The following is an 18,773-nucleotide window of genomic DNA, read 5'->3' on the forward strand; positions in this document are numbered from 1 at the left end:
GCCGTCTTGTGGACAACTGAGGAAACTCCTCCAACAAAAGTAAAGCCGCGCTCTCGTAGTTCATTTTACATAAAGTGTACATAAATAAAAGAAACGGCTACGTGCATAGCTGCAAGCTTCATTCCCATGTTTCTCATGTAGTAAATGAATTCACTGTTCTTTTGGATTGCACAAGTGTGCACACCCTCTCAGAACTGCTATCGGTGGTAATGGTGTTCTTTTAGTGATGATCAGAGATGCATACCTTTGGGAAGTATGGAGGAGTTCTGCTTGGTCTCATGCAAAAAGATGACAAGAACCAGGAGGAGGAGGAGGCGTCCATGACCACCTGCAGTCATGCTTGAGATGACATTTCCGCGGCTTCACACTTACTCACCGTTGGGTGTGTCATTCATCAGCAGCAATCTCCGTGTCACATTTACACTCTTCTTCTCCTGAGCTGTTACAATTGCTCTTCAACGGTCAACCAACTGGAATCCCGCCGCCACCCGCTAGTTAGTAAACTGTCAAGTGAGCCTCAAAAATACTGCTTTGACTCAATTTGATTGTATTCCACTATTTCTTTCTTTTTAATATTAACTTCTATGTCATATTTACAGTATTTACAAACACATCAAGCTAAGAGTGCAGTTATAAAAAATAAGATTTGGACTGGACACGTCAAAGTCTGCTAAAAAATAAAATTGATAACACAATGGCTGCTGATAGCATCACATGACTGTTTGTTCAAAGGTGTGCACGAGAAAAGGGCTTTGGGGTCCATCACAGATTTTTTTTTTCTCAGCACCTTCCTTGTTCTGACCCGACAACGTGCGGCTCCATTCGCCGGATTCCCGAACCTCTCCTGACCATCCGTGGCAAAGATGACACTTGTCTGATTAGGTCCATGATGGCGGGAGGGGCGGGGCTAAAAGACGTTCAGGAGGGCTTTTTCGGGACGGGGCGGGAGGGAGTGGTTGAGAGACGGCCGGGACTTGGCTTCACTTTCCCACCTTGTGGTTGCTCAGGTCCAGCGGTTCTCTGCTGGGGATGCACCAGTCATCCGCCTCCTGACTGACTTTGTAGTTCCTCAGCGCCGTTTTGTTGTACACCGGCAGCCTCTCGATGGAGTCCGTCGACAGCGCCTGGAAACCAGTTTGACACATTCCAATATTCCACCCTCAAAAAAAAAGCTCTTGAAGCTGACCTTCAAGTAGATGACGGCGTCGGTTCCGTGACCCTCCATGGAGTAAAGCTGCAGGTCGCCCTGGAAGTACTTGGCGTAGAGACGCGAGATGGGAAGCCCGTAGCCGAAGCCGGCCTGTGTGCAAGGAAGAACGTCTTAAAAAAAAAACGTTGTCGCGTAATGTGTTGGACGCACCATCGGCGGTCGGGCGTGTTCTCCCATCTGCGGCGTTGGGGCGGTGGAGTACATGTAGCTGAAGAGATTTTCGATGCGGCGGAACGGAACGCCGCCGCCCTTATCGCTCACCTGCCAAGAAGAAAAAAAAAACAACTTGCTTTGACTTTGGAGTCAGCTTCTCTTTTGTTTACGTTCCTTATAACCACGGCGACGCACCTTAATGGACATGTCCTCTCCTCCGAGAGACACCAAAACCTGGATGGCCGGCAGCTCTCTGTTCTCGTGGGTCTCGATGGTCGCCCTCATGGCGTTCTGATGACGACAATAAAGACCGTCGTTTAGCGATGCTATTGGTCGGTATCATGAGGAAGAAGGATTTGTTTACCTTGAAGAGCTCGAACAGCATGTGATACAAATGGGACGGCACATACACGATGCTGATGGGCTGCTGTGTCTTCTTGACTGAGCCGAGGACAAAAAAACAAAAAAAAACAATCGCCATTTAAATGTCATCAACCACGGCTCGAGTGCTGCTAAACTTAGCGTCAGGCCCTCCATGAAGGAGGTGGGGGCCATCCGGATCGAGCACTTTGCGTCGAGTGTGTCAATCAAGCAAGTGAAGTTGATCAAATTCGAGCTGAAGTTTGCAATCGAGGAAACGGATACACGACGGGACTCACTATTGATCTCTTGGAGAAGAAGCGGAGGCGAGTGCAGATAGTATTCTTCACACAACATCTTGGCGCTGTGGAAAGCGTCTGAAAAACAAAACAGATTTTTTTTTTAACCAAATAATAACACTGTCGTCTTATTTGTGCTTCACTATACACAAATTCAAGTCTGCATTTATTTCCAGCTATTGATGGGTAAAGTACCCTTAGTAGCCACAAGAGGGCGACAAAGACAACGAAGCGCTGGCGTCAATTTTTCACAAACTAAAAACAAGGCCAACATTTACCCTGCACCACGTCGCCCACCTGGCAGTGTGGGTCGATGCTGCCGATGGTGTTGGGGTGTACCGGGTTGGTGGTGCCGTCAAAAACGAGAGCTGGCGAGAGACAAAGAAGAGCATTCAATACATCCGGACTCACAGGGTGGGGGGACCCGTCGTCACGGTTACGCACTGTGCTGGTTGATGAGCATCCGGATGGAGATGCGGCTCATGTAGAAGCGGTCCAGGAAGTACTGGATGTTCTGATTGGTGACGGCATCCTGCGGGAAGACTTCTTTATATTCCATGACACCCTGAGCCATGGTGGGCACCACATCGTTGTGCCGGTTCCGAATGGTCACCAGGGCGTCCACGAACCTGAAGGACGAGCAACACCTCGAATAAATAAATACATTTGCGAAATGGATCAGACCACCAGACGAATTGGGACTTACTCGCCGAGAACTTTGTGGTCATCCGGGTTCTTGTGGAGGAATTCGAGGATCTCCATCAAACTTTGAACGTACCTGTCAAAGCATGCAGGGCAGGAAAAGGCGGTCACACAAGGAGAAAGTAGGCTGAAGTTCACAGCCGAGGAGGAACCCCCCCCCACCCTTTTCTCTCCCCCTCCCCCAAGTTTGCAGTTGCTGCTCCAGCTGGAGCGAGCACAACTTGGTCAAAGGCTGCCGTTGTTATTCCCAGTGTGTGACGTAAGTGTGTTGGAAATCGACTCCAGTGCTTGTGAGGTGAATCCATTGAGTCTCTTTTTTTCTTTTTCGATTATTTAAAGCTAAGATTCTAGTTCAAACAAGACACACACAAACACTGACCAGCTTTGTACGGTTTGTACGGAAGGCGTGGTGAGCAGCTTGTCGGGCAACAGGTTAATCTCCTTCATGATGTTGGACAGCCGGACTGGCAGCTCCTGCCTCAAGAAGGCAAAGGAAGTTTTCTCGCAGGCGTTGATGGATCCTGCATGGACATACAAAATGTCAGGGGTTGTAAAATATTTATTTTAGTTGGAATGTCATCCTTTTTTTTTTTACAGATGAATTTGTGACCATTGGGAGATTTTTTTTTCTTTACAACGCCCTTAAATGACATCATACATGAGAGTACTTTTACAAACAATTCTGTGGTGGCCGTGACGTCACACAAGTCATACACATAATATGTAGGCGTCTAAGTTGTCCGAGAGAAATTCCTGACACCTCCACCTCTTTGCATATCTGACGCAATCATGAAACCAAGTGACCATCATGCGAGGCAGTCAGTCCAACTGCGGCACATTGAATGAAATGACACTTATATATTTTTTTGCATATGCAACACATTCTCCAATGCAATGCAATGCGATGAAAATAGCAGTTTTATTCCCATCATGCATCTCAATACGACCGACACTCACCGAAGTCGAGAAACTGCTTCATGGAGAGCGGTGAAGGGGAAAATTTGGAGAAATGCTCGATGTGTTTCGGAACACTCGCCAACGCGGCGTTTTTCATAATATAGCGAACGAACTTCATGTTTAATTCTATTCTGGCTGATCGCGGCCGCCGAAGGTGCTGATTCTGGCTGCAGCAGAATGGCTGCTTGTCTATCGCTGAAGCGATAACGGCCAATAGCCAACCGGCGGCCGGGTTTTTAATTTATTGACCAAAAGAGCCAATAGAAGCTGCGTAGCGCTGTGGCGAGTAGCCAATAGGCGGTGAGATCATTTTTTTATTTACACCCTATTGGACCAATAGAAGCTGTGAGGGGCGGGGTTACGTTGTCTATTTATTTTCCGGGTGAGCCAATAGGAGCTGCGTGGCATGGTTTGTTATGTGTCTGCATGGAACTGGACAGCGTCACCTTTGACCTACTTTGGTGTTCAGAAACGTTGACAAAGTCGTGCACCCGCATATTCTCGTTTAACATTTGGATATCTAGAATAGAACAGAAGAGTTTTTATTGTTATCGTATAGTGCAGTTATATCCAGTGCAACTGGATGTGGTAATAACCATGCAAGGGCAAAGTGATGTCCTCAGATGAACCCAAGTACACGTTGCTTGGAGCACGTCCACTCGGTTCAATATTTACATAATGTTTTGAAAAGTCAACAAAAAGAGACAAAATACTCAGAAACATTTTGTATATTAGTGAAACCCATAAGCTTCATGGGTCAAATAGGCGGGAGAAGATTCTGTGGAAAATTGCCAGAGTTGGTTTGGAACCGAAACGCTTCTCTCAGGGAACAATGTGTTCCGTTCGACATCACACATTCGTGTAATGTAAACTGATGCTGAGTCGGGATTGTCCTCACAAAGCCGTCGCCTTGTTGTTGTTCATCGAAACATGAGTGAGCGCGCACACGCAAGCACATATAATCGTTGTCATGTAACGTTTTGGCATTAAGTCAAGTGCCCTAACCGTTTTTTTCTGTGCCAGTTTTTCAACTGTACAACTCTACCAAAAATTCTCCACTGGGCAGAATGTGTTGAGGAGGGGTTATATTACTCCACGCCACCCCCTCCCCACACTAGTAGTTTTCCGTCAGCTGGCATTCCTACTACGAGCCGGGCCATATTATGGACCGGGTCAGTGGGGGTGACGCCCAGAGCCCAAAGGTCTCAGGACCCCGGGGAGGGAGGCTAAAGCGATGCAGATGCTGGTGCATGCATTTAAATTGGTATTTTTAAATTATAATAAATATATTCTATTCTATTCTATTCTATTCTATTCTATTATATTATATTATATTATATTAGCATGAGCTTCAGACTATAACCACAAGAGGGCGACAAAGCAATTCAAAACATCAATCCACCATCAATTTACAAGGTTTTGCAGTCCATTGGATTACGTGTGAAAGTATTTTTGCCCTGCAGCATTGCTCTTAAGAAGGTGAGCGCTGAGAAGAACGTGTGCGATACAGGCGTACTAGTTTACAGTACTTCATTGGCTATATTTATATACACTCACACACGACCCAAATTGGAGCGACATTCCGCGCTGACAATGTTTTTCTTTACACATAGAAAATCCATTGTTTTGATATGGGCAATTTAAGGTCAATTTGGTCATTTTGCAAGGAGCACTGCCATCTAGTGGGATAAAAGTAGAATGCAAAAATGCCCCTTCTGGTGCGCTTTCTTTACTGATGCTAATTTTTGACTGAGCACAGTCTGACATCTAAGCAGGGGTGTAAATCTGTGATCTTTTCTTGACAACGATGAATCAGTGAGGATAAGGAGATGCGGAACATCACAAGGCAGCAGGTTATATAGCGGCGCTTACATAAGAAACACCCACCAGCGTGTTATTTATTGTACACTCTGCCTGACTGGCTGGCTTGCCTGCTTGCTTTTCCCCCAAAATAAAACCAACAAGTCCAAAAGGAGTCGCTGACAGAACACTCAGTCTGCCATTTTGGTTCGATGCTGCCATTTTGGGGTCATTGTGGTCATTTATTTCCCTTGTTTGGAAAATTCAACCCTTAAAGTCGATTTCACTAGACAACATGAAACGTGGTCTGGATGACAATCACACAAAAAAAAAGTCCCGATAATCTATGCCCTATCTGAGTTGACGTCATCACTTTTGTGCAAACTGCATAATAATACGGATATAATAAAATATGTCCTTCGTCATTCTTAATGAATGTGGCGTCATCATCAGCGAGAGCGAGAGAGACTGACGCTGCTATTCGCGCGACATCATCACCATCATCATCAGCATCCTCCTCCTCCTCCTCCTCCTCATCCACAGAGCGCGATGTGAGGCTGAGCCGCGCCGCACACGAGCGACTACAGGCGGCGTGCTTGTGCTTGGCTCTACGGTCGCTTCCATTCTGCAAAGAGGAGAAAGAGCGCCTTTTCTCGCGCCTACGTGCCCGCTTGGCGCACGCCGCACCCGGCCATGGCCCTCGCGGCGGATCGGTCCGCGACATCAGAGCGTGAGTTCAAATTGCATCCCGTATCTTTGCTCGTGGACGCGCAGCCATGTTGGCTTGCTGTTGCAATATATACACTCGTGCACGCGCGCAGACAGCGTCATGTCCCGGTACAAAACGTTCCAGTGTGTATTTTTTTTAAACGTGCTTTTGGAACATGATTGCAATATGAGAAGCACAAGCAGGTTGGATGATATGAGGAAGATGGTGAGGAGCACTCTGCAAAAGTATAGCCCACGTTGGGCACTGGAGTAGTTGCAGGAAGGAGGCAAAAGACGCTCAAAACGTCACAAAGTTGAGTACAAATATGAACTTTGCAAGCATGACTGCTGACAAAAGATAAAACCAAACAAAACTCAACTCAGCATCTGAACAAATCATAGAAAACCCCGAATAATAGTCAAAGACGCCCTCTAGTGGTTAGGAGAAGAATAGCAAGGCCATCTGAGCAATCTTTTTTTTTTTTTTTTTTTTTATTCAGTGTTGTCATCGCAGAGGATTTGACAGCTTTTATTTTGAGCCTCTTAATGCCATCTGAACATTTACATGTGCGAGTCTGTGCGGTGTTGACGCAATCAGGGTGAGAAAATGGCTATCTAAGCAGCAGATGTGTCCACTCTGTGGAATGAAGCTAAATCATACCACAGCTGTAAACTAAGCAGGCCTTGTTCTTGTTGCTCAAGTGCATTTCCAGTTTTTGGATTCTTATTTTTGCAGCCCCGCCGGGCAGGGCCTATGCAACTCTGAACATTACTACTATAGCAAGCGCTAACAAGGCTAAAAACGTAGCAACGCGCAAGCAAAACTTTTGCAAAGACTTTTTTTTTGGAGCTACGGGGCTGAGCTTTGACACAACATATGAGATCATTTATCTCACTCTGCTGCATCATCACCTCTGGGCACACGACACACGCTCGCTCTCACACATACAGCACACACGCATGTGCACAGGAAGTCAAGTTGGTTGATTAATTTCACACTTAAATGATTATTTTCGATGTCATTGGTTTTTATGTGACATCCAGCCCAGACAGTGGCAATCAGGCGGCTTGTGTTGTGCAAAGAAAGTGCTGACGCAGGCGTCCAAAAGCGACTCTTTGATGATTTGTGGAAACAACACCTCCGCCGTTGGCAGCTCGAGTGGGAAGACGCTTGGATGCGTACTTTGGATTCGCCGCCGCCTTTTTTTCACAAGGGCAAAACCGTCGAGGAACGGTTAGCATGTCTACCACCAGGCGACCACGCCATTATTTGTCCAGATGTTCGATCGATGCATGACGAGCTCTAAATCTGATCTCCACCGAGTCTCATCCGATTTTCCGAGAGCGAGTTTCCAGAAGAAACGATGCCGGCGGGCCCGTCTGAAAGCCTCCGCTGACACCTTTATGAGTTACGACCGAGCCGAGGCGCTCGGGCGGCGCAACCTCCCGTCACCATGGCGACCCGGAAAGAGGACAAAGTAGGCAATTGAGCGGGCGGGAGGAAGGAGGAGGCGAGACAAAGGAAAGCCAGAGGAGGCAAGGCCATCGCTCATGTTGCAAAGAAACTCCCGAAGGCCGAATGAGACGTTGGAATGCGATGACTTGGACGGGCGAGTCACATGACTACTAATTGTGTATGACTTTGGACGCTGGAGCCAACAAAAATATCTTAGGGTCCATTTCTCCCCCCTGTGGTGCTCCCGTTTTGCTTTCTACTATTGGTAGTCTACTTCCAGAAAATGCTCAGCAGGGAAGCTTCTCAGTCTTTTTTTATTTATTTTTTTATTCTGCTTTGCAAAAAATATGCAGGTAACCCACTTGCCTGTCGCCGCTTGCCGGGCTGTCCGCATTCCCCAACGGAGCGCCTAAAAATATCGACTCGCGCTTCCTAGTCGGTCCCAGCAACGTTTTGTTACGTTATTGTGGTTGGCTGGAATGAAAATGCGGGAAGTAGAGAGAGAGAGAGAGAGAGTTTGCTGATGGTCCTGTCTAACATCTGGAATAAAGTTAAGTAAGTTGCAAGAGAATCGTGATGACACCCTCTAATATCTGGGAATGAAATCAAGCGGACATCACCATCCGTCACGTCGTTAGCGCTTTGATTGCTCACGCCACCTCGTGATAAAGACACAGCGGGCCCGGGGGAAAAAAAAAAAAAGACACAGACGGGGTTGCCGTGGTTACCACGATAATAGCAAGTGAGACCGAGAACAAAATCCATTTTTACTTCTGTATTTTTTTCGAGTCAATACACTCACGGGTCAGATTTCCCTCCTCCCCCTAGAGACCCCCTTCTGCACCCCCCCCCCCCCCCATCCACCTCTTTGTGCAGCGTAGAGGCACAACGAAAGCGCCCTTGGACAAGGACGCCCGCAAAGGCACACGTGCAACCTCAACACACACACACGCGAGCAATCTGCATTTAAAGGTGTGACTTCCTCCAAGTTGAACATCCACGGCATCTGCTCACATCCATGCCTAATGCATGAACGACATAAAGCGTGTGCGGGGGCGTGTGCGGAGGCGCCTGCTTACGTGCAAAAAAAAAAACGTGTCAAACAGAACACAAGAGTGCAATCAGTGTCAATTTACTTCGGAGGAGAACTTTAGTTTGCTTTTGCCATTGGCTGGCGACCAATCCAGGGTGCAGCCCGGCTTGGCGGGACAGGCCACGAGCATCGTGTAAAACAGATCGTGGAAGAGATTCCATTTGTGTGCCCCGCAAGCCATGAAACAACATTTGACGGATTCACTTAATAAGGTCAGAGAGGCGCTGCGTATGGATTTGCTGGATTGGATTAGCGCATCGATAACTGGAGCCTCCGTGTTCCAAATATACACGCGCCCGGTTAAATATTTGGCAAACAAAGAACGTCTGGAGCGAATCATCTCGTTATACCAACGACGATTCTGATGAAGATGTGAGTGAATAGTCGTCAAGGGTCATTCGGCTTGGTCGTATCCCGTGAATACGACGTTTCGGAGTTACGCCATGAGTTCGCTGCTAGGTGGGCCCGAGGGGGGGGGGGGGGGGGGGGGGGGGCGCAGATGGCATGATGCCGCACCGGCGTGGAGGACGCAGCAGATGAAAATAGCTCCGGGGGCGGCGGCTGACTCACGGCGTTAAGTGGCCGCAGCAACGGGAAGTCACTGGCACTACGTGACCAGCCAGCCACTCTCAGTGATGTCATCACAGGTGTTTCTGCTCATCGGACCAATCCTCTTTTAGCTCATTTACATATTAGCAGCGGTTCGGTCGGTCTATTTACAAAACTGATTTCGTAATCGGCCTGTTCCCCAAAAATACTCGACATGGTCAAGAGTCTATCGAGTCTGTCCTGCCAAATTTAGTAACCCTCAGATGTGCTGGTGTCTCCTTTGAAAGCAAATTGGTTCATATTTAATGAGTGTGTGTGTGTGTTCAGGTTGAGGACATGCAGTCTCTGTTCGGCGGCGGCGAGCTGGGCCTGCTGGGCGGGGCCGGCAATAGCGGCGGCGCCGGCCTGAAGGAAGACGGCTGCGGCGGCGTAGGATGGCGCTCGCCGCCCCACAGCTCCGACAACGTCTACTCTCCCTCGCATTTTGCCCTGATCGCCGCCTACCAGGACATCAAGAGCCGGCTGGGCGGCCTGGAGCGCGAGAACAGCAGCATCAAGAGAAAGCTGAAGCTCTACGAGATCAAGGTGAACGCGCAAGCAAAAAATAATTCTTTACTCTTATCAAGTTAATTATTTTTCAATTGACCTTCCACGGAAAGGTCAATGTAGATTGAGGGTGGCCCGATCTGTTGCTGCCCTCTCGTGGTTGGGGGTCTGACTCGTATCTCAAATTTTGAGTTGTATCTCAAGACAATAAGCTGATGGAGTAACTCTCTGGATTTTATCCGAATGACCCATCACGCTCTCGACTTGTAGGCGGAAAAAAAAAAAAGATTACAAGCGAAAACGAGCCACGAGGTCGACACATGACTCAGAGCAGATGGAAGACGCTCAACTTTGTGACTCATCACAACTTGGTTTCACACCTTCCGAAAACATATTTGGCCGGGAACAAACTATGGGCCTTTTGAAAAGAAAGAAATAGTGTTGATGAGCAAATGGTATCCCACCCACCAGACTGTGACTCCATTTTCAGTCTGCAGCGTATTGGCTCCATTTCAATGCAATTGAATTCAATTGAAATGTTGCAATTTCAGCACCGGACAGCGCCGCAGCTTCACCGGGGGGGGGTTCGCTTACACTAAGTGTGATGAGCCCCATGCATGTGGGCGGTTGCCATAGCAACACCATCTCAATCTTATCACCGCGCGCACGACGTCGCGGTCATCGTAGACTCAGATGCCCTCTTAAATAAAAAATGGCGTCTTCGTGGAGGACTTGTTGGAAAAACACCTTTGTTCATTTCTCCACACTCCGAATCGAAAACGGGCCTCCCTATTTTCTTTTAGCGTTCTGCCAGCTTTCTTTGCTCCCTCCTACGCTATTCCATTACGCTCGCTCTCGCCCCCCACCCCCCTCCCCTCAGGAAATGCTGCACGCCAAGCCGCAAGCAAAAACTGCCATTGACTCACAGCCAGTCCAAGGGGGGGTACGCCGCCTCCGGCCCAAAGTCAGGTTCTAAAGAAATACTACAATAACAACAACAAAAAAACAATGAGTGGGTTTTCAGTCAGTTTTCCTCAAGACTCAGATCCACCTACTGGGAGAAAGGGGATTTTTTTTAAATTAATTTACTCCCTCGTCAAGAGCGCCACGCGTAATCCTGTTACCAAGTGTATTCAAAGCCCACAGAGACAGATGCGCATTTAGGGGGGGTGGGATGACGCTTGGAGTCTACCAAAAGCCCCCCCTCCTAAAAAAAAAAGAACATTTCGATCTCAAGCTCCACTCTCGTTGTACTTTCTTTTTCTCAGAGTTGAGCGTTTTGTGAGTGTCGCTCCCTGGAGGCCCTCGGTGCCTTTCGCTGTTTAACTGAGCAAAGACAGTTTGGCTAAATGGAAAAAGGTAGTTAAACTCAGTCCTCGTGCAGCCGTCGCAGAAATAAAAAATAAAAAAATGCCCAAAGCTGACAGAAGGCATTCTAAATGCAAATGCACTCGTTTATGTTGCTTACATAACACGTCGGTCATGTCGGCAACGAGCCCCCACTTTAACTCTCTGGATGCACTCATGTTGCAAACAGAATTCATCCATTAACTCAACATGCATACTTTAGTTCTTTTTTTTTTTTTTTTGGCACACTGGATTCATCGGAAAATATTCATCATAGGAATGAGCTGCTCATCTTAAAGTTGAAATGATTTGAATGGATTAAAAAAAATCTTATAAATAGGAGGTAAAAAAAAGTCTGTCGTAGTTCTCCTCAGTTGAATAATATTTTTTTTACTATCTAAAGAAAATGTTACAGTTGTAAGACGTGTTGTTTTTTTTTTCCACCCCCGAGCTCCGTCAATGGAGCTCGCAGTCACAGCGTGTGAAGTCACACTTGAAATAAATAAAATACATCCAAATAAATCAACCATCCGTTTTGGATTCGGTGCATCCTAACAGATTTCCCGCTGTGTGTTTTCAGTTCCCGATGATCAGCGAATTCGCCGAAGACGCCAATTCCTACTGCTCCTTTGAGAGCAAAGAGACGGCGCTGCTGCACTCGGAGAACGACAACCTGCAGCAGAGGGTCAACATCCTCACGCACGAGGTGGGGATGCAACTTCAAAAATAAAAAAAAAGAACCAGGGTCAGTTTCTTATATACGTAGCGAAAATGAGAATTTCCCACAAATGCCACAAGATGGCGTCAAAGTACTTAAAAAAAATTAAACAAAGCTACAGCCTGATAAAATATTCCCACAAGTCTGGTGTAATTTCAAGTCTCCTAATGAGGGCAGGCTGCAAACAAGGCAAAGCATCCTGGGACGCCTTTAAGTCTTGAATCTGCTGCCTGCATGTCCTAAAAGGACTTCCTCCTCTTACGTAACATCTCCCTCGCTGCATTGTCGGCCTGTTTTGTTTTTTTTCCCGCTTTTCTTCTTTTGGTGGAGAAGTTGGACAAAGTGGAGTAAAAGTGTGCCGTGCCGTCTCGTCTTTGCTCTCGCAGTTGCAGAAGAGGAAGGAGCGTGAGGAGCAGCTGGAGGATGTGATCCAAGCTTATGAGAAGATCCACATGGAGAAGAGCAACCTCCAAAGGGATCTGGACAAGATGGTCTCGGCCCATTTGTGTCTGCGGCATGGTGGCGTTGTCCGCGGTGATCATGTGACCGATGTGCTTACAGACGGGCCTGGTGGAGAAGCACGTGGAGCGCATCCTGGGCCTGGAGGCGGCGCTTCGGCAACGAGACAATTCTGTGCATAAGCTCAATTTACAGCTGCACAACAAAGACATGCAGTACCTCCAGCTGCATGCGGGGCCCGACGCGCACAGTGAGTGTGAGCGCTTGCCGACACACACGCACCTTTGTTCATCTCATTTTTTGTCGGTGCAGTGCTGGACTGCCCAGCCATGACCCTGCAGAGCTCGCGTAGCCTGGACACGCTGTCCGACTTGAAGGTGCAGCGGCTGGAGGCTGAGCTGGAGGGGGCACGGCACGAAGTGCAGGGGGCGTGCCAGCGAGAGGAGGAGCTTAAGGTGCAGTGTCAGCGCCTCAAGGAGGACGTGAGGCAGCTTCAGGGCGGCCAACGGGACAGGGTGAGGGACAGCGTGTTTTGATCAGGAAGATGCTAAAAATAGAGGGATTAATATTAGTGCTGTACTGATGAGCCAAGAGAGGATGGACGGTTTTATACTGCCCCCAGGTGGGTGAGATGGTCACACCAGTTGGAGCGTATGCTTCCCAGAATCAATTCATTCATAGAAATAGATTCCTCACGATTTCGTGCGGCTGATTTCACGCTCTACTTTGGCAGGAGATGTCGTCGCCGTGCAAGCAGTGCGACGTGGAGTGGATCAAGAAGGTGGGAGATGAGCAGTAAGTCAGGGAGGGTGGGGCCGGGGGGGGGGGGGGTGGAAGTCATACGTGTCGCAGTCATTTCGCGACTGACTGGAAAATCGAAACATAAATGAAATTGAAAGAGAAACAAGAGACAGGATCGACCGCAGCCCACTCGAGGTGGCAAAAGCCAACAAAGAAGAGAAGAAGAAAAGTAAAGGATGAGCGTGTGTGTGTGCGCGCCGCTCGTCTTTCCGCCGTGGCTTGGTTTTACTCACTGCTTTCACATCCTCCCACTGAGAGCCCCCCCTCGAAGCCTTCTTGTAATTTGGAGCATTTAGTGTAAACGGCATAACTCTTCAGAGTACATTGAGAAAATATTTCAGCATTTTTATGAGCAAATGGGAATTGGGGAGAAAAAGTAATTTACTGGACATTTTGCCGTGGAAACAGAACTCGCACATCAGACTTTTGTAAGGTTTTTGAAATATTTATCTGTATCTTGTAAATATAATTACTAACGCCATTTTTCACTTGCTACAAATTAACATTTATTTTTTTTCAGGTGTCTCAAAACTTTTGTCACATTTCCTTTGCATTCCAGTAATATTACCAGACAACAAAAACAATCACCTAATCGCAGTTCTTGAACTCTTACTGTCATGTTTTAAGATGCCACAAGATGGCGCCAAAATCAGAGGAGCTAAGTTTAGCCTGGATTGGAAACGGATATTAAGGAGAGTCTTCACCCCGCGTGCATTTTGCAAAATCATCTTTAAGGCAAATGAGGTCACCGACAAGAAGAGGCTCATACGTCTCCGCTTTCCAGGGTCAACCTGGCGCTGGCCTACACGGAGCTGACGGAGGAGCTGAGCCGCCTGCGGGCGCTGAGCTCCGAGCAGACGGAGATTCTGAGGAAAGCCTCGCAAGAGCAACACAGTCCGGGTGAGTCGTCCGCAGAGACACGAGCGGATGCATCCATTTTGACACCTCCGCCTTTCTGATGCTACACAACTTTTTTTTTTTTTTTGTCAAGACAGGAAACTTGTCAGATCTTAAAATTCTCAACCGCGTTTAAAAAAAAATGTGTGTTAACGGTGTGCTTGCAGTCCAGCTGCACTCTCCCATCCACCACCAGCGCCACTCGCCCGGATCGCAGCGCCACTCGCCCATCTCTCAGCGCCACTCGCCGGTGGCGCCGCAGCCGCCCGCGCACCACTCGCCCATCCAGCAGCGGCGCTCGCCCGTGCTGCAGCGCCTCTCGCCCGACACGCACCGCCGCTCGCCCCTGCTGGACGTGGGCGAGGCGGGTCCGGCCTCGTACTCGTGCCGCCCGGCCAGCCAGCACCTCCGCGCCAGCTTCCAGGGCCGCCGCAGCTACTCGGAAGTGACCGACCCGTCGGCCTACCAGTGCCCGCCGCGCTTCTCCCTTGACCCCGTATCCACGCTGCCTAAACCCCGCCCCTTCATGGAGGCCTACTCCAAGCAGACGTCCCAGCACTCGCAGCACAGAGGGGCTTCGTCGCCCCACCAGGGTGGCGGAGGAGGAGACCACCCTAGGGAGATGCCCTTTCCCCTGCGCTTTGAGCCGCCGCCCTCCGCGCAGGCCGCGCCGCCGCCCCCACCACCGCAATCCTCCGAAGATGAGGAGGAGTGGAACTGCCCGCATCCCATCAGCCCGCCCAGGACGCTGGGCGTGCTCCCCGCTGCCGTGCCCGGGGGCCCCATGAGGGGTTCGGCGCCCTGCTCGGCCTTCCCCGCCCCTCGGTGCCCCAACGCCCCGGGCTGCCACCCCCAGCCCGGCTACATATCGGCCGAGCACGCTCAGTCGTGGCCCTCCATCAATGTGAGTGTTGAGCCTTTGTTAGCGTGTTGCTAATTGAGATGACATGAAAGACATCCAAAAGAGGTTTTATAGACACCTCGCTTGACGCTAACGTTACCTCTGGCGTTTTGCTTCACGTGGGCTCATATAGAGCGTAAGTAAGTCGACATTATCGACTCGTCGGGTCTATTTCACACGAGCCCGAGCGGTCGCGGCGACTCATACGAGAGCGAACGAGATGCGTAAAGACGGCCGGACACCGCGACCGGGCGTCTAACCGGCCACCTGTGTCACTCGGCAGCTCTGGATGGAGACGGAGGAGAGCGAGGTGCGGAGCTGCCCGCTGTGCCAGCTGATGTTCCCCGTCGGTTACCCTGACGACGCCCTCATCAAGCACATTGACTCCCACCTAGAGAACAGCAAGATCTGATCGACCATGGCGACCGGAGGACCAACGTGAGAGGGTAGCAGGGATTTTCTTTTATTTTTATTCATTTATTCGAAAATCATGAAGTGAGGTTGGAAATTTTTCGGACAGCTCGTGGAAATTTAACTGAGGATTCTTGACATTTTTCCAAAGTGGAAACTTTCTATGGGAATAAACTGGAAAGTTTGAGTCATTTAACGAAATTTAGTTTTTAGGATTTTGCGCCCCTTTGTGGAGATTAGTTGTTTTTTTTCCCAGACGTAAATTTGGTAAATTCTTGATTTATTCCTATGAATGTCCATTCACTCCCATGGGAAGTTTCCAAGCCTACGATCAAGCAAAATGGCCGCTTCTGTATTTTTTTTTTTTTTTTTTCCTGGTGCACGGCTCCATCTTTTGGATTTGTGAGTCCCATCCCATGCTTTTTCTTGGGCTTTTTTGCTGGAGGTCCAAGTGGCTCTGCATGTTGGTGTCACCGTCACAGTCCGAGCTTTAAAGACGATCCGTACAGCATGAAATATGAACATTTGTACTCATGTTATACCTTTTACGCTTGCGGCCTATTTGATTTTTTTTTTTTTTTTTTTACGTATCTTAGCACTTTATGCTAGCTTTTAGCTTCTGCCGTGTGTCTGTCTCCAGGCCCCTAATATATATTATAATATCATTTATATTGTAAATCTGTCGAGGCGGAAAACAAACACAATTTCTATTTTTGCATCACGTTTGAGCCTGGTGGAAACTCACACTGTACAGAAAAAAACAAGACGAGGTGCACTGGGTGTCTGCCTAAAATAATAAATAAAGAAAACAACACGATGTCGGCCAGACTGCCCGTTTCAACAACAAACAGCAAAATAAATAAATAACCAGGAATAAAATATCTGAGGAGGAACTCCTTCTTGATCTGCTGGCGAACTTTGATAAGACGATGTTCACACTGATGTCAGCTCATCTGAAGTTTTATCGCTCACATGAGCACTTCCGGCCTTTTTTTGTGTGTGTGTGTGTTTTCGTCACAACGCCGTGTCAGCAAAAAAAAAATGATTACAGAGGTTAAGTAACGCATATTGGCGTGAAGATCCCAAAGTAAGCAATTGACATTCCTGCACTTTCTGCTGTTTGAAAAGATTTTTTTCTTGAAAGGGCTACTTTGCTGCCATGCGTGTCGCAGACTGATGACATCACAACTGATGATAACGAGCAGAAGATTTGGGAAGATGTTGTCATACTGGCGTCAAAACATTGGTCCATTCAAATTGTTAGTCATGATTTAATAATTGAAAGAAAAAAAAAAAAAACAAACGCTGATAAACTACAAATAAGCATCTTCCACCTAAAATTAGGGTTTTTTTTTTTTCTTCTCACGTTGACTCAGGAGAACTATAAAAAGAATGCCAAGCAGAGGAACAATTCATGCTTGTCCACCATGTTTGCCCCACTCAGGAGACAAAAAAAAGGCTTTTACTGATTGTGATGTTGTTTTGCAACACGACACAATGCTGCCAGTGGAGACGTAACGAGACATCTCGATGTCACCTTTTTTTTTTTTTTTTTCCCGTGTCTGTAAATAGTCCAACCAAATAAACTTGCACTGAAACTCGCTTCCTTGTCTTAATTTAATTTCAATCGAAAAAAAGCTTAACAAGTTTCTACATTTTCACACATGATGTCTTTGTGAAGAAGTGAATATAAAAAGTCTACACACCCCTGTCCAAAGGCCAAAGACTCGCAAATCTGGAGGGGCGGGATATAATTTGTTGTTTTTTGGTGCATATTTCCGTCAAGTGCTCAACGACCACACACACACACAACTCTGACTGCATTTTCTTTTCGCACAAAATTTGGTTTACACATTTTAAAGAAGCGGGCCACTAACCTCAGGAAGAGTAAAGAATGATCAAGATTACTGCACCACAAAACCACACGGGAGGATGTCGACCTGCAAGCATGGAAACGTTCCATCAGCTGAACACTACACTCACGACACACTACACACACACTGGTCAAAGGTCACGTTTGATTCTGAAAACAGAAGCGCAACGTTCCTCCGCCCACTAGGTGGCCACATAAACCACATCAAAGTGCTCTGCTGTCAAGATACTTAAAAATAAATACAAAAAGTCTTTTAGAGAATCCAAAAATATTGTATCAATTCATTTAAAAAACGAGTACATTTTAATAAAGCTAATGTAACACATTCCTATTTTTTTTAAGATCAGTGAACAAAGAAATTATCAGGCGTATCCAAATTTCATTTACGGACCAGAAAAGAAGATAAGAGCAGAGATTCGAACGCTCAACCTCAGAGCTAAGAAGCAAACACGGTCAGCGATCAAACATCGGAAGTGAACCGAACGTGACATTTTCCGTTGATACATGAGCGGTGAGGCGTTGTCGCGATGGAAACGTGTTCATTATGTCAAGCTGGCACGAGGCCCGGATGCCCGATCGAAGGGCCAATCAGAGGAGGCCGTGTTAAGAAAACACGCAATGCAAACAAAAACAACGAAAGTCTTAACGGTTCTGCACACATGCACATGTTCTGACATCATGTGGTGGTGGGCGGGATGCTGAGGGAGGTTTGGTTCAACGGGATCAGGCAGAGGCGGTGAACTGTATTTGAACCCGTGACCTACGTAAGGAACCCGTATCGATGACTGGCAGCGTGTTTGCTCGCTGCAGCAGGCATCACATGGCCTGCGGGGATGGAGGGGGGCACCACGTGGGAGGGAGGGGTGGCCGCCCGAGAGGAGACCACCACGTTTAGTCTTTGGGGTTAGCCAGCTAAGCTACATGATGATTCGACTAAGCAACGATGAATTGCCATTGCTGTATGTTTTTATCGTGTAATAGTTCCGAGTGGGGAAATAAGAAGTCGATGTATGAAAGATGGATTTGAGCGCAAAGAGAGTCAATAAAAAGTGGCGGCGGGGCGTCACGCCCACACCTTTGATGCAAAGCTAGCGCGGCAGGTACTCAGTCTGTCAAATGGAGCGTTTGGCGCCCTGAGGAACACGCACGAAGGTTTTGTGAGCAAGGAAGGGCGGCGGAAAAATTCTCGCTGGGCTGAGCCAATACGGAGGCCATCCACGGCGACGGCTGTCAGTCTCCACACAAAGAGCTTCATCATTAGCCGCCTGGCAGCGGGCGCCGGGCGGGGCCTTCTCGTTTCTTCCTCGCAGGCGGCGGTATCACAGCTCCGATCTGTCACCCCGCGCCCGCCTTAATGTGTGAAAGCAAGACGTGTTGCGCCTATTAGCACGTCTTGGCCAGGCTGGCACGCTGATCCCCGGTCCCCGGGGAGCCCGGCAATATGGTGCCGCATGGTGACCGCCCGCCAGCCCCGGCCGCCGCTGTCACAACACATCACGCCTCCCCCGCCCGCCTTTCCGTCACCAGCGACGG

General features: G+C 48.2%; 2 protein-coding genes across 4 annotated transcripts; one reads left to right on the forward strand and one right to left on the reverse strand.

The window, feature by feature from the left end:
• Window positions 1-536: 536 nt before the first annotated feature.
• On the reverse strand, window positions 537-3,880 carry pdk2a (pyruvate dehydrogenase kinase 2a). Its single transcript, XM_085904317.1, has 11 exons — window positions 3,682-3,880; window positions 3,104-3,245; window positions 2,729-2,800; window positions 2,467-2,651; window positions 2,301-2,390; window positions 2,023-2,100; window positions 1,728-1,804; window positions 1,559-1,654; window positions 1,361-1,471; window positions 1,187-1,300; window positions 537-1,124 (listed from the first exon to the last, which is right to left on the reverse strand). Exons 1-11 carry the CDS (start codon window positions 3,797-3,799, stop codon window positions 981-983), a joined length of 1,227 nt encoding a protein of 408 aa, XP_085760443.1. The 5' UTR covers window positions 3,800-3,880; the 3' UTR covers window positions 537-980.
• Window positions 3,881-6,041: 2,161 nt separating this feature from the next.
• tbkbp1 (TBK1 binding protein 1) lies at window positions 6,042-16,939 on the forward strand. 3 transcript variants are annotated; one of them, XM_085904724.1, is made up of 11 exons: window positions 8,776-8,950; window positions 9,615-9,872; window positions 11,761-11,886; window positions 12,285-12,389; window positions 12,460-12,607; window positions 12,670-12,872; window positions 13,091-13,152; window positions 13,943-14,058; window positions 14,223-14,959; window positions 15,240-15,402; window positions 16,512-16,939. In XM_085904724.1, the coding sequence occupies exons 1-10, from the start codon at window positions 8,918-8,920 to the stop codon at window positions 15,366-15,368; spliced, it is 1,917 nt and encodes a 638-aa protein (XP_085760850.1). In that variant the 5' UTR covers window positions 8,776-8,917; the 3' UTR covers window positions 15,369-15,402; window positions 16,512-16,939. The 3 variants fall into 3 exon arrangements, with proteins under 3 accessions (XP_085760851.1, XP_085760850.1, XP_085760849.1); XM_085904725.1 differs by lacking the exon at window positions 8,776-8,950 and adding an exon at window positions 6,042-6,211 and having other exon boundaries at window positions 15,240-16,939; XM_085904723.1 differs by having other exon boundaries at window positions 15,240-16,939.
• Window positions 16,940-18,773: the final 1,834 nt, after the last annotated feature.

This window comes from Syngnathus leptorhynchus, chromosome 22, assembly GCF_054491065.1.
Source record: "Syngnathus leptorhynchus isolate UIUO chromosome 22, UIUO_Slep, whole genome shotgun sequence".
In the NCBI taxonomy this organism is placed as follows: domain Eukaryota; kingdom Metazoa; phylum Chordata; class Actinopteri; order Syngnathiformes; family Syngnathidae; genus Syngnathus; species Syngnathus leptorhynchus.